This window comes from Musca vetustissima, unplaced genomic scaffold (assembly GCF_032173495.1).
Source record: "Musca vetustissima isolate MV318-11 ecotype Yass unplaced genomic scaffold, APGP_CSIRO_Mvet_v1 utg1152, whole genome shotgun sequence".
Taxonomy (NCBI): Eukaryota; Metazoa; Arthropoda; class Insecta; order Diptera; family Muscidae; genus Musca; species Musca vetustissima.
The window spans coordinates 51,922-63,526 of record NW_026879402.1 but is presented as its reverse complement, the minus strand read 5'-3'; the positions used below and the strand labels follow the sequence as shown (position 1 = coordinate 63,526).

The 11,605-nt window shown below is 34.5% G+C and overlaps 3 protein-coding genes across 3 annotated transcripts; 1 reads left to right on the top strand and 2 right to left on the bottom strand.

Annotated features, from left to right (window-relative positions):
• The first annotated feature begins 3,464 nt into the window (after nt 1-3,464).
• LOC133324300 (tensin-1-like) lies at nt 3,465-5,264 on the top strand. Its single transcript, XM_061533146.1, has one exon. The coding sequence runs from the start codon at nt 3,492-3,494 to the stop codon at nt 5,259-5,261; it is 1,770 nt and encodes a 589-aa protein (XP_061389130.1). The 5' UTR covers nt 3,465-3,491; the 3' UTR covers nt 5,262-5,264.
• A 1,016-nt stretch (nt 5,265-6,280) lies between these two features.
• Nucleotides 6,281-8,387, bottom strand: LOC133324299 (uncharacterized). The gene is made up of 3 exons (XM_061533145.1): nt 8,259-8,387; nt 6,541-6,657; nt 6,281-6,460 (listed from the first exon to the last, which is right to left on the bottom strand). The coding sequence occupies exons 1-3, from the start codon at nt 8,385-8,387 to the stop codon at nt 6,281-6,283; spliced, it is 426 nt and encodes a 141-aa protein (XP_061389129.1).
• A 1,382-nt stretch (nt 8,388-9,769) lies between these two features.
• LOC133324298 (dnaJ homolog subfamily B member 13) lies at nt 9,770-11,001 on the bottom strand. The gene is made up of 3 exons (XM_061533144.1): nt 10,770-11,001; nt 9,948-10,703; nt 9,770-9,888 (listed from the first exon to the last, which is right to left on the bottom strand). The coding sequence occupies exons 1-3, from the start codon at nt 10,999-11,001 to the stop codon at nt 9,770-9,772; spliced, it is 1,107 nt and encodes a 368-aa protein (XP_061389128.1).
• Between the last annotated feature and the right edge of the window lie 604 nt (nt 11,002-11,605).

The following is an 11,605-nucleotide window of genomic DNA, read 5'->3' as shown; positions in this document are numbered from 1 at the left end:
AACAGTGTGGTGAAGGGTATAAAAATTTCTAAGTATGTTCTGAGTTGTCTAGTAATCACAGTGGAGATAAGTAAAGAATACATTTTTATATAGCACGCTCCAAGTTAATTAAATAGTGTTCTGGAATCAATAAACATCTCGTTTACAATACATTGCCATTTGCTATTGGTTCATTAGTAATTGTTTATTTTATGGAAATTATTTTTAAAACATACTCGTATAGAAAAAACAAATAGGGAAGGATTCTAATTGTAGCGAGTTTATATTTATCATATGTAGCTGTCACATTATTTGGCATTGAGATATTTGTTAAGCACGAGAATGTGCGCTATGAGTTTATGTTGTACACTCTCTCATTGATGTAATGCTGAATTTACTCAAAATAATTCAGTCAAATTGAGACCACATCACAATGCCCAACATGGAACCACTGTACGCCGTTTTTTTAAGTAAATCTAAATAAAAACACGAAGACATACATTCGTACGAGAAAACATCTGCTAAGGGGACACCTCGTCATCAACTGGCGAATAATGTTGGTGTTTTTAATTCAAAATTCATATCTATGAGGTAAACAGGTAAAATCAAAGCATAGTCCCCAAAATAGATTAGGACGATGACACAGTGCTTGGGGATTCGTTATGTCCACAGCAGATGTTACGGTTTGTGCAGAATTATGTGAATAACACGATCTTTTGTTTTATTTTTTTATAGCGAGACGCCGTAAGGGGACCCCCACATTCTCGTTTTCAAAAAATTACTTTTTTTATTTAATTATAAACTATAATTACTCAAGAATGTCTCTTTAAAATTTCAATGAATTTTAAAAACTTTTGAAGATTTAATTGATTTATAGTGTATATAGTGTCAAGCATTAAAAAGCACTATAACTCATAAACTATCCAATCGGTCTCAAATTTTAACATGTTATTCTGGACCTATATGTATAGGTAGTTATAAATACAATTTTAAAATCAAATTTGACTTGTTTCATAAATGCCGTTATATATCACAAATTTCCCGTGATAATTTACTGTTCTCACACTTAATCGATCTAGTACAGTACACATAAGAATTTTGAATAAAAAATATTCCAAACGTATCGAGGGTTAATTAAAACACTGAAAAAGAAGTGAATAGTTTTGGGTTAATGGATCCGTCGTTGCAAACTGTTCATGATATTTACCTCCAAACTTTATTTTGGTGGAAGCTGCGTCTACTTTAATGTAAAAAAATGTGCAAAAACAGGTTGAGGCGAACCAGTTTTTTATGTTCTCTATCGATTTGTGATTAAGCCACTCATTTCATGGTCTTCGTGTCAAAGTATAACTAGAAGACAACAAAATGGGGACTATGCCCCTTATGTATCATTTTTCAAAACTTTAACTGCATCTAGCTTTAAATGATGCTGACATTTCGATTATAAGATTATTGTAGTCGCGAATCTGCGTAATTTGATATGTATTTTGTGTATGTAGTATGCACAGCTTCACAGTAATACTGATTCGATGGTGAATATTTTGTGCGATCAAATTTCTAAAAAACCTATTTTATCGGGCCAAATTTTTAGATCTGTCAAGTGAATGATATGGGTACCCGTGATCAATATGGTTTTTTACGTTTCGGATGTTATAAAATCTTCTTCGTGAAAATCCATCTACTAGAACGGCCGGAACTGGCCTTCCAAAAACACGCTTCAATAAATGACCTCATACGGATTTTGATCTTTTTCGAAAAGAGAACTTTAAAAACTTCAGCCGAAAGAGAGATATTCCCAACTTATCTCAAAAATAGTGTGAGCTGGCACAACCATGGTTCTTAATAGACTCAATTTAAAATGTATATTTGATAATATTATTTTATTTTAAGATTTATTCCTATTTATAGAACCACAAGATTTATCGAAAGGGTCTTGATATAATCCGCAAGGCGGATTATATATATAAGTATACACAAAAAGTTATTATTTTTATATATGTAAATTTTTCGGCGAAATTCGGGTAAAATAGCAGAATAACCCCAACCCCCATTGTATGAAATTAAAAAAAAAATATGATGACATTATTTTTTCGAACCAAAAACAAATATTTTTCCTCAATATCTTGTTTTGTCGTCGCTGTGATTTACAAACCGCTACACGGACTTGTGTGATTTTGATATCATTTGATTCATCATGGTGTTTAGATTATGTAGATATTTTTAAATTAATTTTTAGGTGTGTGTATGTCATTAATATAATGAAAATATTGATGTATTGATGTTATTATAATATATTCATATTCTTATTTTACGGAGGAAGATACATATCAACGTTTTTGGTCAATATAATAAACGGCGTAATTTTAAAATTTTTTTGTATGCCCAAAATTAGAACCTCGATAACTTTTGCGCGCATCAACCAAAAATTTGATCGCGAACTGTTTCGGAGTCAGAACAAAAAATCATTGATGTGCCACTAAAACAAAAAAGCTGATTTTTTTGAAAATGGAATATTAAAAAATTTGCAATATTGCCCATATATACATATATATATTCTTGTATTATCGCGGCAACATTACACTATTTAAATTCATCTATTATTTTTTCTGGTACGTTTTGGAACCAATTTAGAATAAGATCATTGAAAATATTATTTGAAGAGGATACCCTAATTTATAAGTTCCTATAGCCAAAATTGAATAATTGTAACGGGACGAATCGGACGAAACTATATGGGACTCTTCCTAGGGTCTTGGAGCAAAAGAGCGAAATATGAAAGCTATATTTAAATCTGAACCGATTTCGACAAAACTTTTTTACATTCGTTACTTTTAATAAATTTTCCCACCCACACTAAGCTATATACAATGGAGCGAATGACTTTGGGATCTTAATATAGGGAATATAACATAAATTGCACCAGTAACGTTAGTAGTGGGCTACCTTTATATAGACCCTATATCCCGCCATGAATATTTGTTATCTAATGATTTACCGAAAGATTTTTGTTTTCAGTAGTTTAGGGCTTAATACAACCATTAATGGGCTTTTACTGTAAAATATTGGGTTATTTCACTTCAAAAAAAGTTAATCTACTGCAACATGAAGTATCCCCTTCTCAAACGATTTTATTGTAGATGTCCCGAATTTGAATTTAAATAATCAATTATAGATTTGATGTCAGTCCGTTTGTGGAATTGTTCCTATACCCACTGTACACGAAAATTTAGGTAGTACAATGAAAACACTGAGAGTATGAATAAACATACTCACAAACCTCTATATTTATATATTTATATTTACGCACCGAACTTATTCAAGTGGCGTCGCTCTCATTTCGCTAAATGGCAATATGAGCAAAACAGATGGCAGGCGAATGTGTGTTCCAATTGCGTTAGTATATCGCGAGAAGCACTGCTGTCTAGTGCTATTTTAGAACGAAATTAATTCATATCCGTCCACAAAAAATAAAAAAAAAACACAACAACAATAAATTTGGGTATAAAATTAAAATGACCACATTTGAAAATTCGCGAAATCCATATTTAAATGATAATGATCGAAAACAATATAGTTTCGCTTCGTCAGACACCGATGAGACGGAAAATGAGATTCCCTATCATGCGCGTGAACATGCAAGACCCTTTACGTATGGAAAACTTCCCAAGGGCTTTAAGAAAAGCGATTTGAATCATGTGTCACTGGACGATATTCCGGATACACCGAAAACATTCAATAAGGCACCAACACCAACATCGTTACCGCCAAGCCCAACGGCTCAAAGGAAGACCGCTCGTCCTAGCGTTTCTCCCTCCAGACCGGTTCTACGAAAAACGCCATCACGTCAGGAATTTGAAGAAATGCTAAGAGAACGTCAGGAACAGTCACTTAGAGAACAGAACTTGGCATTGAAAGAAGCACAGAACGCGTCCATCCAAAAAGACTTAGATGAGCTACAAGAGAAATTGAACAAGAGTGCATTACTGCAAATGTCTGAGGCACAAAAAGTTCAAACGTCTTCCGTAGCTGAGAATACCTGCCGTGAGGTTGTCAAACTTGTGGAAACCATAGATTTACCCGATGAAAATGCTTCCGTTGACCAGACAACACCGTCAAATGCCATTGTGGAGGCCCCCAGCAGATGTGAACCGTCGCTCGCACTCGTCGAAGCCAAGAGACCCGAAACCCCCGCCTTTCCTGTATCTACGAAATCTACATTGGAAGATCGCTGTGTAAGTCCATACCAGTTGTCTGCCCCGGCATCACCAATTCTTCCACGTACCAATTCATTTACGAATAAAGCGAGTGAAAAGAAACGTTCGCCACTGAAATTGCCAGCTTTACCCTCGATTATCCCGTCTAAATCTAAAGAGAAAAAGCATGCGGAAGTTCATCACGATGTTGCCCCTCACTTGGTGAAATTTGCTAGGGATTCTTCCGAATTTTGGTACAAACCACACATGACAAGGGAGGAGGCCGTGTCACTTCTACGACATGCCGAACCTGGTACTTTCATCATACGCAATTCTACCACTTATAAAGGGGCATTTGGATTGGTGTTGCGTGTCGCCAAACCTCCACAGGGGGTGTCGGTAGCCGAAAATACTCCTAATAGTGATGTATTGGTTCGACATTTTCTTCTGGAGCCCACTACGCGAGGCGTTCGTCTCAAGGGATGTGTTAATGAGCCTGCATTCACATCACTATCGGCCCTAGTATATCAGCACTCCATTAACCAGCTGGCATTGCCCTGCAAACTTGTCATACCCAACCAAGATATAATGCTATCCGAAGCGGATCGTGACATGATCCAGAGGCAGAAACAATTGCTACAACAGGGTGCGGCATGCAATGTGCTACTCATTTTCAGCATGAACACGGAATCCCTAACAGGCGATGAGGCTTTGCGTCGTGCAGTTCACGAAATGTACGCCCAGTCGGCCACACATAATCCTATCGAGGTGCATTTTAAAGTAACGCAAAATGGAATCACGCTGACAGATAACAAGAGACGGCTTTTCTTCCGACGACATTATACTACCAACTCCATTTCCTACATTGCCGTTGATCCAGACAATCGATTCTACACAGTGCTGGCAAATGATGAGGGCTTAAATCGCGCCGTGAACAAGACAATATTTGGATTTGTAGCTCGACCGGCTGGCAGTCGTGATAATCAATGTTTCGTTTTTTGTGACTTGGCTGCAACACAGCCTGCATCGGCCATTGTATCCTTCGCCCAGAAGATATTGCATTTGAATAAAAACGCCGATTTATTGTGAACACAAATAATTGGAATAGATAGTCTCCAAATGCCATTTTACGCCAAAGTGAGGCATTTGTGTGAACAAAATACAACGGCATTTCAAAATGGTAAAATAACATAAATGAGAATGGAATAGAAGATTTGTGTGGAAAACGATTTCATTTGATACTAAAATGAACAATAAAACAAGTGCGATTTTAGTTGATGTTTTGTGGCATTTGTTCTGTAGCATTTTACACCAAACAGCTGATTAATTTAGAAAATATTCAACAATACTGAAGAAAAAACGCCTACACGAAGCTTACGATCGATCAACAATGTACACATGCGAACAATAATTTAATAATAAAAAACACATTTTATTGTAAAAATAGCAATTTATATAAAATTTTTGTCGTTTTTTGGTAAGTACGACTGGTATGAGGTATGCTATATATAGTTGGGGTTTTGGCAAAGTATCTCAATACATTCAAATAGAAAAGCGTACCCAAACACCTTAAAATACCGAAGGATGGGAGGTACTGCTCTAATGGGGGCCATATTGAATCGGCATAGGATTTTGTTCTGATCATAAATATATACACCACTATATCTGTGGTGAATATTTCGAGGTGTTGCAAAGGGAATGACAAATTTAATATACATTGTTTAAGAATATTTATACAAATTTTCGATTTAGTATATAGTATTTTTAATACTTATTCAAAAATGAGTTTAGCCGGAATTATCTGTAATAAATTAACTTCCATTAAGACAATGTATTTTTAAAATAATATGTAATTATTTTTTTTTTTTAATATTGTCCTTTGATTTGGGTATTAGTCCTACTAACATCCATTTATTTAATGTGATTTTTTGGAAATTGTTTACATTCGATACTGATGCTTTGTGTTGTGCTTTGTTAATATCATGTAAACTCAATATAAAATTTACGCGATTATTCTTAGATTCACGTTTTTTGTTAATTTTGAAATGCGAAAAAAAATGAAAAAAAAACTATCGCTTTACTACGAGTGAGCGACGCGCTTCTGTGTGTTAATTTACATCTCTTAGCACCATGGCGTAACGCAATATAGCATCAATGTCGGGAGAAATAGAGGTTCTCGACAGCAGAGAATGTGTTGACGTCATCTCGGAAAATTTGTTCTCAATATCGTATTCGGACCATTGGCTTCTCTTCAGTTTTTTATTGGCCAAATCCAGTTGTTTGTTTATCTGAAAGCGAAAGAAAACAAAACAAAATCCCTTCACTGGGTAGTGGTTGTCAACAAATCACGTTAAGATGAAAACACTACCTTGGTGACCAACAGGGGCGAATTGTTGCAATTAAAAAGCGCCGCTGAAAATTCATAGATATTCTCCGGTTGTTTATCGATTAGTTCGTGTAGAAACACTCGTATAATTGCTCTTAGCTATAATTTAAAGAAAGCTGGATAATTTTGGACTACATGAGTATGTAAGTATGGCCGATCAAAAGGTTTTGTTTGGCGTGAGTGTTGAGTGTTCTTCTAAAAATATTGTTTTTGACATACAAATGTATATAAAGATTTTGTTGAAAAATGATAGCACTACAAATGCGAAAAATGGCCATCACAGGATAGACGCAACTTGAAATAACAACAACGCTAATTTCCAGCTTTAAAAAAACCGACGCTAATCAAAACGATGAAAGTTGGGCATCTAGCCTATATTGAAATAACGAACTGAGATCGTGTTTTCTATCTTCCAAACGATTTTTGGCGGAAAGTCAAAAAAATATTGTTTTTTGTTTTTGTATTTAAGACATAACGCCTGAAATGTGTCTTTAAAATGCAATTTTAAACCTTAAATATTGGGGTACTGTTATATGAGGGCTACCTTGACAAGTCAATCTGGACTTAATTCCGTACGCTGTGCAACATTTTGTCTGAATTGGAAAACTATTGGGAATGTGGCAAACCATTTACCATCGGACGAAACTATACTTGGGAACTATATCTAAATCTGAACCGATTTCGACAAAACTTCGCATACATCAACCTGGATCTAATTCAGTACGCTGTGTCTCAATCGGACAAAATATGACAGTTTGCTGCACCATTCACATAAAATCGGATGACACTATATAGGTGTCATCAAAATCTGAATCAATTTTCAACCAATTTCAATACGGTTCGTCCTTGGGCCTCTGTGCCAAATGTCATCCAAATTGGATCATAAATACGTCCTGGACATTGCTCATAAAAATACATGGACGGGCCGACGGACATGCATAAATCGACTCAGAAAGTGATTTTATACATATTCTCAAAAGGAACCATCTATCTATCTCGATTACATTACAATATTGAATTACCAAATACCATAGAATTACTAGCAATATCTGTCAAAATTTCAGTGCTATCTTAAATATTACTACCCCTGTCCGTGATTTTAACAGACGGGCAAACAGATGGACGAAAAAAGATAATTCGACATAGAATTTTATTCTGATCAAGAATATACATATGTAAATACATTATGGGAATGACAATTTTAATATACACACAGGAGTCGAGGTCAAGGGCACAATAAAAATATTCCTCAGTCGATTTGACTAAACACATGTCAACTGAAATATTACGTGCAATAGATGCAAAAATTGAATTTAAGGGCAAAAACAAATAATTCGGCACACCATAACTCAAAAACTTGAATTATTGCCCAAAGAGCATATTCCCTTTGGGATTCTTAACACACTCGCCAAAGGCTTTCGTCCTCAAATGGAATTTTCCACTCCCAGATGAACTCTATTTTGCTGCATATTGATATTTAGGAGAAGCGCTCTCCTGCTCCGTCAATGATTACAATTAGTATATCTCAAACTCTGAGATAGTTGAAGAATAATCATGATTTGAATTAGAAAACTAATTTTTTATGCGATTTTGGAGTAAATGAGTAATACCTACATACACACATGTACTTACTAACATAATATGAAAATTTAACATTTAGTTATGTTGCTTAGGAGAAATCTGTAGGAATCAATACGAACCTCTGGATGACGGCATAAATAGCTAGAATTGCCTCGGGCTAAATGCCTTCTAATTGATTCTATTGTTGAATAATTTTTCAACGACTTACTGCTCCAGTTATTTTGACGACAAGAAATTGGATAATCCATTACCGAAACTTTATATGATAAAAATATTATTTTTTTTTTGTTTTTTTGATTTTCTGACAAAAAGTTCAAAACTGATGTATTGAAAAGAGCAAGGTCTATATAATAGGTCAGTAAGGCCAGCTGCTACCTACATTTTTTGTCAAAATATTTAATTTCTAATAAAAAAACCTAGCTGGCTATCAAAAGTATGTAGAATAATTTTTCAATTTCAAAAACAACTGTGTAATAGCCTAGATAGACGATAGCCTTAATTTGCATTAACACCCTTAATTCAAATTAACTTGTACATTATCCTCATTTTTAATGCACAAAATCAAACTGAATAATTCAGTACCAATTTCAATATGGCAATGCTGTCGAAAATCAATTAATTGTTGTCAAATTTGTTTACGTTTATAAAAATAAAAATGAGAAACAAGAAAAATTTTCAAAATTCTTTTAAATTGGGAGATTTTTTCTGCCAACATAGCTGATATTCTTTTTTTATCTATTTCCTAACGATGTAATTCCGGAAATAACGATGTAATTCCGGAAAATACACACAGACAAAGAATTGTTTTGAAACAAAAAAACTGTTTTGTAAATGCAGAAACTGTCATCTGTCAGGGGTAAATATTAATTCCAATTAAGATTTTTTTAATGCAAATTAAGATTTGGACCATGGAAAAATGTAAAATATTCCGAGTTAATATTATTTGGGATCCTATAAAATACAATCCGCTCAACGCGAATACAATACGCTCAACGCGAATGACAAAATTATGGAGAATCCATGATTTCCTTCCATTTTACGAAAAAAATCATGTTTGCCTCATTCCATAAATGGACCATTTGTCTCACATACATTTGAAATACAAAATAAGTAAAAACGATGTTAAAAATAGGCTGGGCTATCATTTAATTCCCTCTAGCATGAGGTGTGTAAAATCGATCAGGACCCTTTTATATAAAAACATGAACAATAATGTTTTTCTTTTTTTTATGGAATTCCCAATTAAAGGAGGATGTTTTACGCCCTCGAAAATATTATTTCATTTATTTAAAGAAAAGCTAAAATATAATTTTTTATTTAATATTTTTGTTCCTTTATTGACGGCACAATTTAGTTCCGATCAATGAAATATCAGAAACCAACAATTTCAACAAGATGAAAAAGTGTACATGTTTGTTGGTAGAAGCTAAAACTATAAATTTTGCAAAGAGTTTTTTTTGTTTTAAAAAAATCCTGATTTTTTAGCCACAAATGAACTTAAAAAGTAAGGAAGAAATGGAACGATTTCCTCTTCCAATAAATTCAGCAAATCGAAAGTTGTAAGGAATTCTATAGATATCATGAACAATTCGCCTTATCTGCAACTGGGAAATAAATATGTACAATTTGCTTATTTCTGATAACAAGTACTATTTTTTGACGACTCTTCGTTCTCTTTGATGCTAAGTTCCGCAAAGTAGTTCCTTGTTAATTGTTTCATCTCTTTCGTTAGATACGATGGAAATATAACTTTTCAAATAAGAAACAGGTTAAATTTCAAATAGTTCAAATTCGATTATAAGTTATACTTTTAAATTCAATAATTAGGTTGCCATAATCCTTAGTAACAGAGTTGCAAGGTGCAGCTGTTCCCGAAATGTCCAAAGCATTGCACTTTGGCAGTCCTTCGCCGATTACTCTTTTGAGAAATCCAGGATAAACAACATCCGATATCGATATTTTCAAGTCACGTTTATCCAAGGTCTGCACAATAAACTGGAAGCCAGTCAACGCCTGACACAAATTTATTTCGTGGACATAGATAATGTCGTGCTGGTTTATTCTCTTAAAATGCTTATGTGGCATGTCCTCTACGATGAAGATAATGTCGGCAGGTATTTTGGTGGGAGCACGGTCACCCTCTTCATAGAAACAGAAACGAGTTCCTGCTGTAACTCCTGGGGGTATGCTAAGGGTAAGGGTCTTCCGGCGTTTCTCAGTGCGAAATTTATTCTTATCCACAAACTCTTCACGCCAAACATGCATCAGCTTAACACAGCCATTAAAAACGTCCTCCAATTCTACAAGAATTTGTTTGAAAATTGGCGGATCCTTGATTTTGCTTCCGATCCCATTGGCGTTTTTGCCAAATTGTGGAGGCGTTGGGCTGACTATGGCATCGATAATATGTGAATATGGAGAATAGCTACCGAAGATTGTATGGTACACCTTCATATGGTTTCCGTGATATTGGTAGGGCGGAAAATAACCATCTGGCAAATAAATGCCTTGTAATAAACCAGATTCTCCAAACCGATCATAAATTGAGCGTCGCAAATCATCTCCTACAAATAAAAAAAAACACAAATTTCCAAAAAAATATCATTGAAGTTCTCCAGAAATATTATTACCAAGAATATCACAAGCCATATTTATGTATTTCCATTGGCGACTCAAGGGCAACGGTGACATATGTGTGAATATATTCTCATGGTCTTTGCCGCAGACATCTCTGATATTTTGGGCATCTCGCAACGGAAATAGTTTGATCGCCAAATTACGATAGCTCTTTAAAATATCCTCCTTTGTAGCATTTCGCGAAACATTCAAAACATTATAATAATCCACTTCGAAGGTATTCATTATTAATGTGAACAACAATTCGATATATAGAAAACAACAGCTATTCCAGTAAATATAGACAAAATAAATTTTCTTCGACAATTTGTATTTTGATTAATATTTGTATAGAAATGTTTCAGTATTGTCGAGGTATGTAATTCTATTTTTTCATACAAAGGTTTAAAATTACTCGAATGTTGTTTAAAGTTACCGGATAGGCCTATCAGGCATGATTCAAGTAGAATAATTAAACATTTACTTTGACATTAAGATCATGAAATGTGTGATTCTCTCAAATATAAAATTTTGACTGAACAGGACACTTCATGTGACATATATGGTTTTTTATACCCTTCACCACACTGTGGTACAGGGTATTATGTCTTTGTGCATATGTTTGTTACAGGTAAAAATAATCGAGATAGACCCATGGTTCCTTTTGAGAATATGCATAGAATCACTTTCTAAGTCGATTTATGCATGTACGCCCGTCTGTCCGTGTTAAATTGTAAACAAAGTACAGGTCGCATTTATTATCCGAATTGGATGAAATTTGGCACAGCTCATTTGTTTGGCCCAAGGACGAACCCTATTGAAATGGGGGAAAATCGGTTCAAATTTAGAT